This window comes from Caenorhabditis elegans, chromosome X (assembly GCF_000002985.6).
Source record: "Caenorhabditis elegans chromosome X".
In the NCBI taxonomy this organism is placed as follows: Eukaryota; Metazoa; Nematoda; class Chromadorea; order Rhabditida; family Rhabditidae; genus Caenorhabditis; species Caenorhabditis elegans.
The window spans coordinates 300,656-318,085 of NC_003284.9; the positions used below are offsets into that span (position 1 = coordinate 300,656).

A 17,430-nucleotide genomic window follows, 5' to 3' on the forward strand; every position below is an offset into this window, starting at 1 on the left:
TTTGATATATGAACTAATGTTTTGGGGTTTGTATCATAGTTTTTTAATCACAAAACTGAAAACTTTATTTTTATATATTGTTCATGCAAAAATGTTAGCATTTCCGGTTCATGATGTTTTCTATCAATTTTTGTTGTGATTACATTTGCAAAATTATTTATTTAATCTTAAAGGTGGAGTAGTGCCAGTGGGAATTTTGTCTAAATACACTTATTTTGATCAAAAACGATCGAATACCATAATATAACGTTCCAAAAATTTTTTTTAGTGTTTTCATAATTTCTGGGCGAAGTTTTGGCAAATTGCCATAATTTTGAAAAATAAGAGCTTTTGAGGAAATCCAAAGAAATTACGCTTATTCCGAGCCCTATGTACAATGTTTCAATACAAATAATTAAAACAAAATTGCACTATAAAAAATAAAGGAAAATTTTTTTTTTGGTCGACTTTCAAAATGAGTGGCAAAAACGAAGTAATTGTCACTTTTTGACAGTTGATAAAAAATGTTCAAAAACCTTTTGAAAAGTTTTATTGTGATCTTTGGTCATTTTGGGACCAAATGAGTGGTTTATAACAATTTCCCCACTTGCGCTACTCCACCTTTAAAACACCAAAAAGTGTTAGGCTGTTCTATATAATTTGTGCCCAAAAAATATGACATCAGCATGTTCTTAACAATGAAAAATCTGTTGAGAACTCTGAGTCTCTTCTCCTGCATTTTTTCAATAGATCTACGTAGATCAAACCGAAATTTTTTTCGTGCATTTTTTTCAGTCTTAGAAGGGATAGTTTACTTGGCCTAAGAATACAAAAAATCCACAATTTTGTTTCTATAATCGAAGAAGTATTGTTTTAAAATGCATGTATGTGATACAAATGAATTAAATTTTAAACAAAATTGAAAAATTACTGTTTTGAAACCTGCAAATCTTATCTGGCCTAAATCAATGTTGACAGTCCGTTTACAATGAGTTTCATTTTTGTTGCTCAGATATCAAATACACAATTACACGTAAACTTTTGAAAAGTGTATTCATAGTTTCAAAGTTTTCGTTTTTTCTTCGTCCAGTCATTTCTTACAGTAATTTTTGATTAAGTTCTTAACTGTAACTGTAATTAATTCAACTCCACTTTTAAATAATCTCGCAACATTTGTTTGAAATGTTGTTGTTCCAGAACAATAGTTTATATGTAAATGCCGTACGTCGGAGTTGGAGCACAAACAGGTAATTGTGTCATTTTTTGTTTGTGTGCATTTTTGACTATGGTTTGAGGTGACCCTAACAGCTGTTCAGTTGTTCTTTTTGCAAGGCATTTATTTCAAAGCCAGCATCTCCCTTTTCATGATACTTTTTCTTTTAAAAATTTTGAATCACACAAATTTTTTTTAATGGGGTAGCGCCAGTTTTTCTTCCTTTTTCCAATAAAAATACACAAATAATAAAGAAATTCAGTAAAATAATGAGAAAAATAAAATAAATTAATGAAAATACTGCAAGTGCGCTCCACCGAACGAATTCAGTTGGCGGAAATTCAAATGTAAAATCTAGAAAATTTTTTTGAATTTTTTTATCATGATATTCGGTCATTGTGACCCCATGGGCGTGTTTTAAAGCAATTTCCCCATTGGGCGCACTCCACCTTTAATGTTTTTCTAAGCCTAAAAATGCGATTCAACTCCACGTGTCGATTAAACTGTTATATTTTCATAAAACTAAATGGAAAACAAATGGGAAAATATTTCTGGAGCAGGTATACTACACAAATAGGTATTTTCGAGTTATTCAATTATGTCTTTGTTTTGTAAAATGTATCATGTACTCGCAAATGTTTTATCACCTTTCCAATTTTTTTACTGAAAGTACTAGCCGACATCAGAAGAATTTGATTTTTACCGATACCTAATCATGGGATTAGGTCAATTATTTTTCCACATTGACTAAAAAATATTGACGGAGATGCTATTGCAAGATACATATGTATGTTAGTTTTCTTCTCACCATACAGTTTCTTTACTAACTGTGATTTTTATCTTTATTTGCAATTTCTGGTTGAATGCAGTTTCCAAGACAAATTTAATTTCAGTTTCCACAAGCTTAACAGGAGCGCCTATGGTGAAGGCATACATTGCAATTGCTGCCTCTTTGATTTTTGTTTTTTGTATTGCTGCGTTGGGTGTTCATCACTCGGAAAGAAAGTTCAACAAATTCAATAAAGTTTCAATTGATGGTTAGTTTTGATTTTGAAGAAATGCAGATACCTTTTCTTTCCTATTAGTATTGCATGTGAATCTATTTTTTATTTGGTCATTTTGCGTGCAAGTCTAATAGCGACTGCCATTCTAATAGTGAGTACAATTATATTTTTGATCAATTAGATTTATTGATTTTCAGATGTAATTTGAACGAAAAACATTCAATTTGCATTAAATCACCATAAACTCTCTATGACATCAAAATATGTATTTCATTACAGTTTGTGACGTCTAAAATGTATCCCAATACATTTAGCGACATTTCTTGAATAACCCCATAACAAAATACACCAGAGATATGAACATCAAAAAAAAAAATTTCTAACCGGAATAATCAAAGAGAGTGCATATTAATAATTCTATCGTTTACACTCAAAATAGTAAAACTGCGTTGCGTGTACACAGAAAACCCAAATTAAATGGAAAATCACTGAGAAAAAGCAAAAATCGGGACCCCAACCAATATCATGCCGCTGACATCTGACGAGTTCTGCGCGCCGCTGCGTTTAACTTGCAGCGTGCGGAGACCGCTAGCCACGCCCACAGTGATAAACATATGTAGCAGTGAGCGAAACCCGTGAGATGGCGACAACCTGATATCAATTGAGGTCCCAATTTTTGCTTTTTCTCCGTGATTTTCCAAAAAAAAAAAGGCGTGGCTTTTGGGTTATTCGTGCACGCCACGGTTGAAATAACTGAAAATTAATGAAAAGCAAGAATACTAATTTGATAAATGCTATTTTCAGACATTCATAAATCTGATGCAGGAGTTATTCAAGACAACATAAAAACGGAAAACATCAAAAAGTACCTCCGAATATTCACAAAAGATCCACATGTAGCTGGAACAGAAGCTAACAAAAAAGTCGCTTACGAAATTGCAAATGCGTGGTCGGAAGCAGGATTGGAAGATGTTCACACATTACCGTATGAAGTTTTGCTGTCGTATCCTGACTTTGAAAATCCAAATTCTGTTATAATAAAGTCGTCGGCTGGAAAAGAAGTATTCAAGAGCAAGGGAGTTAGTCCAGTTATTATACCAGACGAGCAATCAGGAAAGTGTGAGTGACCTGTTAAATGGGTTGAGATAAAAATTATGACCTACCACAAAACTTTATAAAATCGACAATATAATTAAATAAATCAGACAAAGAATAATCTGAAATATTTTCGTTTCGGTTTCAAAGTGGTCAAAAGTCGTGTCACCCTCAGCGACTGTGCTAAAAACACATTTTGGCGGAGTCCTGAAAGCTTTTCTTAAACTTGTAAAATTCAGATGCTGGGCACCAGTGGCTTGCATATGCCGGCAATGGATCCGCTTCTGCAGACGTCGTCTACATTAATCACGGAACAGCCAACGATTTCAAGAACTTGAAGCTAATGGGTGTAGATATTAAAGGAAAAATTGCTCTGATGAGATACGGTCATGGTTTCCGGGGTGACAAAATTCATAAAGCACAGCAGGCGGGTGCGATTGGAGCTATACTGTTTTCGGATACACAGGATGTTGCTCAGGATGGTGTAGAATCAGGTTTGTAGTGGTGAAGTGAAGCTGTACATTTCCAAGTTGAGCAGTTCAAGATTCAAATTTAAAGAGCAGTTTTTTTTTCAGAGAATGTTTATCCAAAAAAAATTTGGATGCCTAATGAGGGTGTTCAGAGAGGATCCCTTATGCATGGAGATGGAGATGCACTCTCTCCTTACTATCCTTCCAAAAAAGAACTTTTCAAAGGAAGAACTATTGAAGAGGTAGGTGTTAGGTACTTGTGTAGTAAACCTGCCCAAAAAAGTTAATGGCTATATTAGGCTTATGACTAGTGGTTTTCAAAACCTAAAGATATAATTAAATTTCACGTTTGGATTAAATGTTCATTTTCAAAATAAATTAATGAAAACTACATTGATTTGAGTACTTTCAGCGGTTTAAAAATAACTTATTCTTCCTAAATTTCATGATGATACCTTGAAAATCTCAAAAAATTGACAAAACTTGAAAAAAGTCTCCTTTGGTTTTTGAACATTTTTGATGAAAATAAATCATACAGATTTTGTTATTACATTTTTAGGCTAAAGAAGACGGCGTTCTACCTTCAATACCAGTTCTCCCTGTCTCCTATACAACAGGATATGAAATTCTGAAACGATTATCCGGTCGGCCGGCTCCATCGGACTGGCAAGGTTGTTCCCTCTCCAAAAAATAATGTCATATTTTGATAGACTTCAGGATTTGTCGGTGGAAACCTCACTTACAAGCTTGGTCCAGGCTTTGTGAATGGAGAGAAATTGTCCATCAATGTGCACAGTGAGCTGAGGACAAAGTGAGTTAGTTTGGAAATTTGATTTCTGCATGTTGAAGAGACACAAAATGAAAGCGTTGAGCGTATGAAAAATGACGTCACCACTTTCGGAAAAGAAGAGAAGAGCTAAACGAAACTAGTAGAGACAAACATTTTGTATTTCTACAAAAGTACCAGGAATTAAAAAATTAAAGGTCCAATTGCAAAAATAGTTTTAAAATATAGAAATTCACTTGATATACCTGTGCATAGTCTTTTTTTTTTGGCTGGAACGCTAGAAAAACTGCTTAAACGCTGGCTTTGGGCGCCTTTCTCTGATGTTTAATATAACCAAATTTCTAGTTTTCAGATGAAGTGATTTTCTATATTTTGACACTATTTGTCAAATAAAATCGTTTGTAGCACTGCCGAAAATAATTGGCACACATCAACACTAATCAAAAGTAAATAGCACCTTTTCAGACGAATTAGAAATGTTATTGGATATATTCGTGGGTCTGAAGAGCCCGATAGCTATATTATGCTTGGAAACCATTTCGACGCATGGGTCTATGGATCAATTGATCCTAATTCTGGAACAGCTGTGTTGGCGGAGGTTGCGAGAGCCATGATGCAAACTATTAACGAAACCAGTTGGAAACCAGGTCTGAAATTTTTATGATGCACCGCTTTGAGACCCCTTTGTTTGAGAGGGTTTCAGGCATATTTGAACTTTTTCATGAATAAACAATATTGGTGTCTGAGACAGCATACCGAATAATTTAAGTGCCCGGGCGGTCAGTTTTGAACTTTTTGCTCTGTGCGCCAACTCTTGAGATATCAGAACTAATTCCCAAAACGTATTTTGATCTACTCTTGTATTCGAAATGATGTTTTTTTTTTCAAAAAGCTCGGTAGATAAAACATCTCAGTTTTTGATTTGCCCTTATTTTGCTAGAAATGACGATACGATGTTATTCTAATTTTTTAGCTCGCACTATCGTATTCAACGCATGGGATGCCGAAGAGTTTGGACTTATTGGATCAACAGAATTCGTCGAAGAATTTGTAAATATTTTGCAGAAAAGAGCTGTGGTCTATATTAACATGGATTGTATTCAAGGAAACATAAGTCTGTAAGGTTTATATTATTTAAACAATTACTGACGGTGTACAGTGCCTAAAAAATGTGCACCATTGACTGCTCAGATATGACTGAACAAATTCGTCTTTAAAATAACTCAAACAAGTTGAAATGATCTGAAAACACCAATATTTTATTTCAACAAGTTTTGAACATAGGAGTTATTTTTAAATATCTAACTGGCATTTTATACATTTTAATAACAGAACTTGTTTTGAAAAATGTGTTTTTTTTTTCAATACTCCATCCCCTAACCGGCTCTCATACAATTTCCTTTTTACTCGCTCGAGTGAAATCATACTTTTCAAGTGAATTGATGTGAATTTTAGGCACGTCGACACAGTTCCGATTCTCGAGCACGCCGTCATTGAAGCATCAAAACAAGTGGAAAATCCATCAAAACGTGAGAGATCTCGCGGAAGAAAAACGCTCTATGACACGTGGATGAAAGTGTTTCCTGATAAGAAAGCGGGTGTTCCAAAAATAAGAGTTCCCGGCGGCGGATCAGATCACGCGCCATTTTTGAATTTTGCTGGTGTTCCGGTGATCAACTTCACTTTCAAAAACTACACAACATGGGACACGTATCCACTGTACCATACAATGTACGAGACGCCGTTTTCCAACATTCATCTATTGGATACAGACAACTTATCAGTGCACAAAGCAATTGGGCAGTATTGGGCTGAGTTGGCGAAGTGAATTTTTTTCGAGCTAAATTTTTTTAATTCAGTTTTTGGCAATTTTTATTGAAAAATGGCCCCCTTTACTGTTTTTTATTGACATGTGGGGCTATTTTTGAAACTTCACTATCTGACTAATTTGATGAGTCAAGCTATAACTTAGATATAAACTCATATATTGGCACTACTATTTTAGAATACGTGATAGGTTATTTGTGAGCTTCTCGTTAAGCTTTAATGCCTTAAAATGTGAGAAATTAGTTAAAATAAAGATTTCGATTCTAATTAAAATAGGAAAACCGAGATAAAATTGAGCTAATAACCACCCGGTTTCTATGTCACTTGTTTGTTTTTTTTTTGAAAAAAGTCAAAAAATGAGATTTTCTAGGAAAATTTTAAAAAATCCCAGGGACGCGGTCAACCTTTTAAGATTTAGACTGTGCGTGATCAGTTTTGATAATAAATTGAAGAAAACATGGGAACTGGAGGTTTTTTTTTTTTAATATCTTGAATCCGCATATAAAAATAATTTCCAATGCAAAATGTTCAGTTTCCGAATATTGATAAAAATTAAGGGTTTAATAGAACTGAACTTTTTTCAGGACGTTTGCGGATGATGTAATTCTCCCAATGAATACCACACATTTTGCGTCAGTCATGCTGAAAACCTATCTCCCACAACTGAAAACAACAATCTCCGGAATAAATGTTTCGAGAAGCGATTTCGAAGATATACGCACACAGTATGCACTTCTCTCAAAAAGTGCTCAAGATTTACTTACAATGTCAAAAAAATTCCAAGAAACCATCCATTTTACACAACACAGCTTCTCTCAGAATCCATACGACCCGAAACACGTGAATGCGGTCAATGAGAGATTAAAGAGGTTTGCCACTTTATCATATTTAAAAAAAAACATTATGTTTTCAGCACGGAAAGATGCTTCATCAACCCCCGTGGCGTTTCAATGCACAATCCCTCAGCTAGACATGTCCTGTTTTCAGTCAGCGATTCTGATTCATACTCGAGTTCTTTAATGGCAGGAGTACAGAATGCGGTTAGTGATATAATATAATTTATGCTAAAGAAAACTTCATTCAGATCAACAGTTACGACTTGAATCCAACCAAAAAAGGCTTGAGGGAAATAATCAACCAAATCTCCATTGTCCAGTACTCTGTTATTTGCGTTGTAAACACTCTACGTGATGTTATTTGATGGGTTTTACTGTAATAATGAACAATTCACATTATAAAACTGAATCTCTAAAAATGAAGTACCAAATAGTTTTAACATGTAACGCTTGAAGATTGGGCTCAGAGCATTCCAGATAGCTGGAACAATTCAACATAATAGGATCAAACAAATTATGAAATATCGGAAATATATTACAAAAAATTTGAGGAAGTGTTTTCGTGCTTCACCACACTTTCCACACAATTGATTATAATGTTATTTTGAGATAACTTCTCAGTTTGGTAAATAGTAAAAGTTAGGGCTTTTGTTTGAGTCCCGCGAGAACACCTCATTACGGTACAACGCCTAAAAATTGAAATAATGATTCTATCAATGGGACCTGTAAGGAATCGTATCACAGTCAATTTACAGGGGCGCAGCAGAATGTGGGCACATTGAAAATAAAATTATGCACAATGTGGACACCGCGACTCACACACTGAGCGCATTGTGATCGGATATGGAAAAGTCGCAATTAGATAAACACTTGGGTAATAGACAACAAATATTTTCAACAGATTATCACTTCATTCGTCTTAAAATGGAATGTGGCGGAACGTCTTAACATATAAAAGCTTTTAGAACAAAATTGTGACAATAGCTTACAATATCCTACTTTCTTTTGATGAGACATTGAATTGGTGAGTAGTAACAAGGCTTGAAACGTTTGTAGATTGGGTCCTTAATCTCGTCGCCATATTGTTTCGAAGCGCCATCCATATAAAACAAGGTGTTCGGCGAGCGTTCTCGCTGTTGCATGTTTGCTCTGGAAAGTATGTACTATAAATTAAACAAGTTTTCAACAGTTCAAAATTCAATTAAAGTTTAAAAAAAGAGACAACATAAAAGATTCATCTCTTTTATAACACTCACTATTCATGCCTTAAACCCTGTTCAACCTTAAGAACGTATGTAGTATCCAGCCGTTTCATCTACGAACAAAATTTATTCGCTTCATGAAAAACCCGCAACAGATCTTGCCTAAATTGTGTTGTAGAATAGAAGTGAAAAGAAACTACATTGCGGGGGATAGGAAATGCAATTGGGTTCTACTCATGACTTCATTCCCTTTTTTAAAGTGAGGATTCTCAAAAATTCGTGAAAAAAGGACTTCATGTAACTGGAAATTATATGTTTAATGTTGTACCAAATTATATGTACCAGTTTTTACGTTTCAACATGTTTTGTATTTGGAAGGGAGTACCAACAGTTTTCCAGTTTGTAAAAGGCAATATGAAAATTGGCAGTTGTCAAAAAAACATTTGTTGAGTAAGATAACGTTTTTATGTTCTGCAATAATGAACAACTTGCATTATAAAACCAAATCTCTGCAAAATATCAAAATAAATTAGCAAACGTATAAGCTACTCTCGGAAAAAATGTTGTCCACTTCGGAAACATAGTTTTTGACTGCAGAACAATTTTCATAATTTTTTTTTTCTTTCCAGAAAGCCACGTGAAAACCCTTCAGATTGTGCATTTTAACAATTGAATCGCATCTCAAGCTGGGCTTTGCGGCTCTTTTCTCGGCACATCTGAATATTCCTTTTTTTCAGTGTTTTAGCAAGAAAGAGTTTGCGAATGATTATACTAGTTGAACAGCTAGAGCAATAAGCTTTTCATTTAAAAAAAATGAAACTTGAAAAAAGTGTACACAACATTCCATACCATTTGCAATGCGCCGAGAGCCGAATGATTTGTCTCTCGCCTCTCGGCTCATTGGCTTGAAGCGTATAAATGAAATATTGGGATGCGCCGAAAAAAAGCCGCACAGCCCAAATCTCAAGGTTACTACTACAAGCACTTTTCCTTACACTAATGTTCCTCCTGGCAAGGTGTTGTGCTCTCAAAATATGGTAGATAAGAGTTAATTATGTTTTCTAGCAATTCGTTAATGAAGCAGCATAAAAAACCAGGAAAAACGAGCATGCAAAAATAATTAATTTCATTAATTGCTGTACAATATCAACAATGGCTGATGCTTGCGAAACATGCAATTCTTTTTTATTAGGAATTTATTGGCTACATTTTGCATTTCTTGTTTTGCATTTTCGCATTAGAGTGGGAACAATTGTTAATAGAAAAATGCTTTCTTGCATGTGTTTTTGTTAAGAAATTTAAAGTACATAGATCAGAATTTTGTAGCAGTTGAAAAATATAGGTAATGTTTTCTTAACTTTTGAAAAACAAAATACCTTGAGGTGGTGAATTTAATTGTTTTTGCTATGTTCCCAGTCTGTAGTAAGAAAAAACAAGACAAAACTCTGTTCAGTTGTCATGAAAGTTGGCATGGCATGCTACTTTTTCTTTTGTACCACTTATTGATTTTTCATGTAGAAATAGTAAGAATAAATTAAAATATCTGATTAGAAAGCAAATGTACAAGCATAAAATAGAAAAATGACTCATTTAAACTAGGCCAAGCCTGACATAATAAAATTTACCTAATACGCTTGTACAGTTGGTTTTTATTAAAAATGTGCCCTTTTATTGACCATTTTTTTCAAATATTCGGCAAGAATACACTGAAAAACGACGAATAAAAACAATGACAGGCTCAAATTTAATTCGACGCAAAAATTCAACCGTTTTCAAAACATGTCCTATACAATTTTGCGACAAGGGTAGAAATTAGTGTTTGCCAGCCCTATTTCAACAACTGAAACAAAAAAAGAAAAATGTAAACTTTGTTCACTTGGTGCTTAATAATTGATCAACCTTAGAAGCATACGTTTTTTATAAGTGGGTCCCACCAATATTTACAACATAATTTGCAACAGAACATTCTGCACCGTAACTGTGAACTTATATTAGAGCTGCAGTAATTTTAAATTGTGTTTTGAACAGTTAAGGTGCATTTTATAAATAATGTTTATAGATTCATCTTCTTTTTTTTGTTGAAAAAATCGTAACCTGAATGCGGCAGACGGAGTCAGGGATCCCAGTGCAAGCATTGGCTGCAAAATGGAGCAAACCAACATAACAGCAATAATCAGCGTTTTTTGAGCCATCATTTTAGATTGGAATATAGACACACAAGTGAAACGAGGAGAGCTTGAAAAAGCTATGTGAATGAGCAAGAAATCCTGACGCCTTGGGGCGGAGTCTCTGGTATTTTGATGTGAGCGGAGAAAGGCATAGTGACATCATTATTTTTAAAGTATCTGGAAAAATTCACGGATATTATATTGAAAAAAACGAGCGGCTTGTGACTTCCAATTGCGCTCCACTTTCGAACTATCTTTGAACTGGCAACCGACAACCAAGTTGCCGGTTTCCAAAATTTTTAGAGTTCCGCAACTTCGGCAGTAATTCTCAAAATCTTCTGTTCTCTAAATATTGGGTGCTTTTCGATGCCCTTTGTAGACAAATCAATGAGAAAATTGTCAATTTCTGAAGGCAGTAATTCTCAAAATCTTCTGTTCTCTAAATATTGGGTGCTTTTCGATGCCCTATGTAGACCATCCAATGGGAAAATTGTCAATTTCTGAAGGCAGTAATTCTCAAAATCTCCTGTTCTCTAAATATTGGGTGCTTTTCGATGCCCTTTGTAGACAAATCAATGAGAAAATTGTCAATTTCTGAAGGCAGTAATTCTCAAAATCTTCTGTTCTCTAAATATTGGGTGCTTTTCGATGCCCTATGTAGACCATCCAATGGGAAAATTGTCAATTTCTGAAGGCAGTAATTCTCAAAATCTTCTGTTCTCTAAATATTGGGTGCTTTTCGATGCCCTTTGTAGACAAATCAATGAGAAAATTGTCAATTTCTGAAGGCAGTAATTCTCAAAATCTTCTGTTCTTTAAATATTGGGTGCTTTTCGATGCCCTATGTAGACCATCCAATGGGAAAATTGTCAATTTCTGAAAGCAGTAATTCTCAAAATCTCCTGTTCTCTAAATATTGGGTGCTTTTCGATGCCCTTTGTAGACAAATCAATGAGAAAATTGTCAATTTCTGAAGGCAGTAATTCTCAAAATCTTCTGTTCTCTAAATATTGGGTGCTTTTCGATGCCCTATGTAGACAAATCAATGGGATTTTTTTCCTTTTTTTTGGGATGAGAAAATTCGCAAAAAATTTTCCCATCTAGGGCAAGAAAATATGTTATCTCTAGATTATTGTGTAGAAACCACATTGACTAAAGTTTGTAGCAAGAAACCGTGTGTTTTGTCACATGAAACCACTTTTTTTCTGACAACACTTTTATCTTCCTGTTATCAACAGCTGGGTTACAATCGTGATAGTATTTTAACAGTTTTTTTTAGTAATGTTTTTATAAATTGTTGTTCGTTGCGTTTTTCTTTTGTCATAATAAACACTGTTTGGACCAATTAACTAGTAAAAATAAACAAAATAAAATTTTTATATGTTATCTAGTAAAAAATACGATTTCGACTGAAAAAAGTGATATATTGGGTTTATATGGCTTAGAGACATCAGAAAAAGACGAAACTGTTTTTAAATAAAAGTTCACGTTTGATCACCTATATTCTCTAATTTTCAGAATTCTCGGTGAGCAATCAATAGAATTATGAATTCACAGTATGAATCAGGGCTGTGCGGTAACCGGCAACCAAGCTGAAATTTTCAGGGTTCGGCAACTTCGGCAATTGCCGGTTGCCGAAAATCTCGGATGCTGCACAGCCCTGGTCCGGATCCTTAATACATATGCTCAAGTTCAAATTTAAGAATTAATAATGCAAATTGAAAATACGCTCTAATCAAGTTAGAAACACACTGTCTTGTGCTTGTTACGTTACACTGCATAGCGCTTTTCTGTTGCTTGTCCACATATATGAGTACCAAGGTACAATGATTGCCTGCTACCCAACTCTTGTTATCAGTACGACGCGTCGTTTTTTATGAACAATTATCACAAAAAACAAGTGGACCAACTGTTGTGTTTTTATATAAAATATGATGTTTCAGTTGAAAATTATTTCAACAACAAATTCGAAAGACACATAACTTTTCTTCTTGTTATTCAAACTTTAACAAATTTTCAAACAAAATTCTATTTCAGTTATGGTTTACTGGAAGACAGTATCTGACATTTGCCTTGTTACTCTCACTTTTGCTGTTTTAGCAAACTACTTGTGAGTTTATTTACTTTCACATTAATAAAATCAATATGTTTTTAAAAAATTTCCAGTGACGATGCTTTAGCGCATTTATTCCAAGTACTTGTTCCATTGTTTCAGGATTCAACGAACTGAGTATTTCGAGTCATATATTGATTATAAAATGAGTAAATGTTTGACGAATGATGCAAAAATAGTAAGTTACTAACTCGATTTTAGTTTTGCGTGGCGTGTACGAACAACTTTTCCAAATTTAAGTTACTTGAGCGTTGTTTTCATGGATGTAGTCAAAACCCCGATCAAGTGATATATCCCGACATCTCGCGGGTTCAGCACCCCATTTTGTTTGGTTATTTTTTGGTACAACTGCGCGCCACGCGCACTGCGAGCCAAACATTGTGGTGTGCGGAATCGATGAAATGTCGAAATATATCACTTAGTTGGATCCCGATTTCGGTGTCATCAAATTCCTTCAAAGCAGACGCAAAAATCTGAAAGTTTCTTGATTAACTCGGGTGAAAAAACTCAGAATCATTCAAAAAATTGAACTTTTTGAAAAGCTTTCAAAATGTTCACCTATGCATTCATACTAAAAACATGAAAATTGGCCTCGATTTTACTGATAAAATAAACTGAAAAACATTAGATCGAAATTCGAGAAGCCGAGCGTTGTCTGATTCTTTATTGCACATTAAAGTATTTAAACTGTCAAATTTTTCAAAAAAATTTTAATAGATTTTGTTCAAGCTTCCAGTAAAAATTCTTATTGAAAAAAATATATATATATACATTAAAGTCAACAGCGTAAGCGGGCTCGTCTGAAAACTTAATGTAGGAGTGCATGCTTAGTGTGATCATTTTTAATAAATTTCTAAAATATGTGAATTTATAAAATGGAAATTTAAAAACATCTTGAAAATATTCGCTAAAGCGACGAGTTTACGTAAAAAACGTTCTAGAACATAAAAAAGCGAAAATCCCAATTTTAAACAAACTCATTTTTATGGTTTGATAAGTATTAAAACATGTACTACAATTCTCAATAATTTAATATCATTTTTTAATTGAGTAAAACTGTTAATTTCTCAGGAACAACTGGAAAAATGGGATGCTAACAATAAATATGAAGCTGCACCTCTGAGAAGTCAAGCATCATGGAATTTATATTGGTTCATGTACCGTGAACGAACATATCAAAAATTTCAGCACATTTTCCATTGTGATTATGTGCCTCCACATTTGAGATATAAAAAAATAGTGCTGACAGAAGGTGGAAAATATTTGACCTTTTCTTAAAATTTCTTTATTGTAAATTTGTAATGTCATTTTTTAAATAATTTTCAAACTTATGGGTACTTTTTTATTGAAGTGCTGAATTTCAAAATATTGTTTTTGAAATAATCGAATAAATAACTTCATCGCTTAAATCGAACGTTTTACAAAAAACAAGGTTTTAGGAACTTGATTTTTTATAAAAACCATTAATTCTATGTATGGACCAAGTATGATTATTTCTTGGTTTTAAAAGCCCATGCTTTATGAATGTTTGCTAATTCATCCTTTTTACTTATGTTACAAAAAATTGTGAACCTTTTGTTTCTGAGTTCTGAACTTACAAATTGACTGTTATTCATATTTGTTTTGTGTCTTTCAATAATTATTGGTCAATTTTTAAAAAGTTTATACTTCAATGGCAAATTTCAGCTTTCAAACAAAATTCAATTAAACAAAATTTTAAATCACTTCATTGATTTATCTCAAAGCCAATTTTTTTTTGGATTTTAGATCTTAATCGTTATAATAAGGTTTATTAAAAAATGGGCATAAAAATCGAAAATTGAAAAAAACCTTAAGCAGCAAAGTTCCACTCTCAACCTCGATAAATATCGAACTGAAAATGTTTCAGTGCATTTCACTTTTTTGAGGACCTGTAGATTTGTTTCAAAATTTTTTTGCAAACTTTTAATGTTTTTGTAACGTTTAGGAGTAGGTAAACATTTTAGGAAATTTTTGGAAATTTTTATTTTTGTTTTGAAGAAAATCTGAAATTTTTTGGACCGAGTGGAGTGAATTTTTCCAAAATCTCCCAGAATGTTAACATACTTCTAAACGTTCAAAAAAAACAATGAAAGTTTGCAAAAAAAAACGTTTTTTTGGAGTAATTGCATAGGCCTCCAAAGTAGTTAAAAAATTCACTGAAACAATTTCAGATCAAGTAGAAATATCTTCATAGAGAACTTTAAATTGCCACTTGTCTCGTTTTAAAGTCTGGCGGTAGAATAAAAACCCTTAATTTGTTAGAGAATGACTATTTGAACATGTGAACTCTTAGCAACACATTTCTGCCGTTTCTACACATCAACACATCAATCAAATTCTTGTACCACATCTACTTCATCTTTTTAATCTACTTCTCTCTTCATTCAATCAATGATATATGGTTGTTTCTTTTGATGATTTGCTATGTGATTTTCAACCGATTCACTATTTTTTTTAACGTTGAAGTTTAAGATAAGTATCCATAGAATGTGTAACCTATATAAATCTAATTTTTCAGTTGTATTTTTAACACTTTATTTTCAAAGTAAATCTAATGGCATACAAAAAATAAAAAACAATTGTTTCAAAATAAGTTTTTTTTAGTAAGTACGGTTAACCTGACATGACTAATCGTATAAAAATGAATTAATAAAATACATATCTAAACGGTGTAAACTTATTAGTACATTAGAGTACAAAATGAATAGAAGCTACAGGAATAATTTTTGATCCTAGATGTATAAGACTTATAAGAGGAAAATACGGTTTACGGCTGTAAAAATTGCAACTTTTTCTAAAATAACAAACTATCTTAAATCCAAAAGTTATAAAGTCTCACTAATAAGTTTCAGCTTCGGTGACAATTTTGAATTGATCAGAGCCATTTATTTTGCTTTCCCAACTTTAAAGGTGGACTACACCCTGTCGGGAAATTGCTTTAAAACACGCCTATGGAATCACAATGACCGAATATCATGATAAAAAAAAATTTTTTTAAATTTTCTAGATTTTATATGATTTTTTGAAAATTGAAAAAATCTCAGTTTTCCCCTAATTCCTGTTTGAATTTCCGCCAATTGAACTCGTTCGTTGGAGCGCGCTTGCATTATTTTCAATAATTTGTTTTATTTATTTTCATTACTTCACTGATTTTCTTCGTTTTTGGGGGTTTTTAATCGAAAAATGAAAGAAATAAACAAGAAAAATGCAAAATGTTTATTAATTTTCAGGCTCGTCGTCGTCGGATCGCGTAATTTCAGAGTTTTATGCATTTTCAGTTTTTTTTTAAATTTCAGCAATTTCCCCATTGGGCGCACTCCACCTTTAATCCTAAACCTGATATAGAATACAGGGTAAAATTTTTAAAATTGTGAGCAGTTTTGGGGTATACTACACAAATACCCATTACTATTTTGAACAAATGTTTCTCTGCGTATGTTCTATTATATTAATGGTCATTGTGTTTTTTTTCCTTTATTTTTGGGATGAAAAAATTCGCAAAAAATTTTCCCGTGGTGGAGAGTTGAACATCATTATTTTTTTCCTTTTTTTTGGGATGAAAAAATTCGCAAAAAATTTTCCCGTGGTGGAGAGTTGAAAAAGGTATAGCGTATAGCGTATAGCGTATAGCGTATAGTGTATAGCGCATAGCGTATAGCGTATAGCGTATAGCGTATAGCTTATAGCTTATAGCGTATAGCGTATAGCGTATAGAGTATAGCGTATAGCGTATAGCGGAAAAATTGAATCGGCGGAAAAATCTACCGGCGGAAAAATCTACCGGCGGGAAAAATATACCAACGGAAATAATCGAACCGACGGAAAGAATCTACCTGCGAAAAAACTCGAACCGGCGGAAAAATCTATTTGCGGAAAAAATTGAATCGGCGGAAAGAATCTACTTGCGGAAAAACTCGATCCGGCGGAAAAATCTACCGGCGGGAAAAATATACCAACGGAAATAATCGAACCGACGGAAAGAATCTACCTGCGGAAAAACTCGAACCGGCGGAAAAATCTACTTGCGGAAAAACTCGAACCGGCGGAAAAGAGTTGTGAGAGAGTGACGGAGAAAAAATAGAAACAACTGAAACCCCTGGTTTTAAAATCGAGAAAGACTAGCGGGCCTATGGGCCCGCCAGCCCTTCGGGAATGGGGATAGGGTTAATTCGCTCTAAGTTATTAGCAAGGTAGCTGGCGCAGGTTCTCGGCTTCGCCTCGAACCTGTTAACGGGTTATTCGAGATCTCTTTGAAATTATTTCAGGAGTGGGGTATATGTTTACAAAACTTGACTATTCAGGTTTGAGGCTTCGCCTTTAAACTTTGATTCATTGCTCCAGGACCGGCACTGTACGAATAACTTAGGCTGAGATTTTGTTCAAGAATAATTTGAATGTATTCAATAAAATAAGCGTGTTTTCAATCATCACTGTGAACTACAAAAAACGGTGAAGGAAAAGGAAAACTCATGAATACGGCCTGCTCTGCTTGGAATAGGATTAAAGCCAGCCCACAGTTTTCAAGAGTGTTCGGGCCTGCGGCACTCAAACCTGGTTATTAGGCTTGAGTGAATAACATATCTGCTTAGAATAGGATCAAAGCCAGCCCATAGTTTCCAAGAGTGTTCGGGCCTGCGGCCCTCAAACCTGGTTATTAGGTTCGAGTGAATAACATATCTACTTTTTGGAAAATCGTGAACGCCTGTGGGCCCCCC

At 33.9% G+C, this 17,430-nt stretch overlaps 3 protein-coding genes and 1 non-coding gene across 6 annotated transcripts; 3 read left to right on the forward strand and 1 right to left on the reverse strand.

Moving 5' to 3' along the window:
• Positions 1-1,174: 1,174 nt before the first annotated feature.
• On the forward strand, positions 1,175-7,648 carry gcp-2.1 (Glutamate carboxypeptidase 2 homolog; the record flags this gene model as incomplete). 3 transcript variants are annotated; one of them, NM_075684.8, is made up of 13 exons in its annotated part: positions 1,175-1,226; positions 2,086-2,229; positions 3,001-3,315; positions 3,531-3,785; positions 3,867-4,003; positions 4,321-4,432; positions 4,479-4,572; positions 5,014-5,195; positions 5,522-5,666; positions 6,004-6,372; positions 6,960-7,244; positions 7,289-7,415; positions 7,460-7,648. In NM_075684.8, the coding sequence occupies exons 1-13, from the start codon at positions 1,196-1,198 to the stop codon at positions 7,574-7,576; spliced, it is 2,313 nt and encodes a 770-aa protein (NP_508085.2). In that variant the 5' UTR covers positions 1,175-1,195. The 3 variants fall into 3 exon arrangements, with proteins under 3 accessions (NP_508085.2, NP_001024866.1, NP_872248.2); NM_001029695.8 differs by lacking the exon at positions 1,175-1,226 and having other exon boundaries at positions 7,460-7,643; NM_182448.5 differs by lacking the exons at positions 1,175-1,226; positions 6,960-7,244; positions 7,289-7,415; positions 7,460-7,648 and having other exon boundaries at positions 6,004-6,376.
• Positions 6,951-6,971, forward strand: 21ur-11815. The gene has a single exon (NR_131708.1).
• Positions 7,649-8,106: 458 nt separating the features above from the next.
• On the reverse strand, positions 8,107-10,656 carry nlp-64 (Neuropeptide-Like Protein). The gene is made up of 2 exons (NM_075685.7): positions 10,508-10,656; positions 8,107-8,360 (listed from the first exon to the last, which is right to left on the reverse strand). Exons 1-2 carry the CDS (start codon positions 10,606-10,608, stop codon positions 8,207-8,209), a joined length of 255 nt encoding a protein of 84 aa, NP_508086.1. The 5' UTR covers positions 10,609-10,656; the 3' UTR covers positions 8,107-8,206.
• A 1,962-nt stretch (positions 10,657-12,618) lies between these two features.
• On the forward strand, positions 12,619-14,103 carry M02E1.4 (uncharacterized protein). Its single transcript, NM_001361778.3, has 3 exons — positions 12,619-12,691; positions 12,797-12,872; positions 13,766-14,103. The coding sequence occupies exons 1-3, from the start codon at positions 12,621-12,623 to the stop codon at positions 13,970-13,972; spliced, it is 354 nt and encodes a 117-aa protein (NP_001348814.1). The 5' UTR covers positions 12,619-12,620; the 3' UTR covers positions 13,973-14,103.
• The last annotated feature ends 3,327 nt before the right edge of the window (positions 14,104-17,430 follow it).

Bases quoted from the DNA above. Each gene is read 5' to 3' on its own strand.
- M02E1.4 (NM_001361778.3), top strand. From the start codon at position 12,621: ATGGTTTACTGGAAGACAGTATCTGACATTTGCCTTGTTACTCTCACT. The intron at 12,692-12,796 runs GTGAGTTTATTT...CCATTGTTTCAG, and splicing joins GCTGTTTTAGCAAACTACTT to GATTCAACGAACTGAGTATT. The intron at 12,873-13,765 runs GTAAGTTACTAA...TTAATTTCTCAG, and splicing joins TGACGAATGATGCAAAAATA to GAACAACTGGAAAAATGGGA.
- nlp-64 (NM_075685.7), bottom strand. From the start codon at position 10,608: ATGATGGCTCAAAAAACGCTGATTATTGCTGTTATGTTGGTTTGCTCC. The intron at 8,361-10,507 runs GTTACGATTTTT...CATACTTTCCAG, and splicing joins ACTCCGTCTGCCGCATTCAG to AGCAAACATGCAACAGCGAG.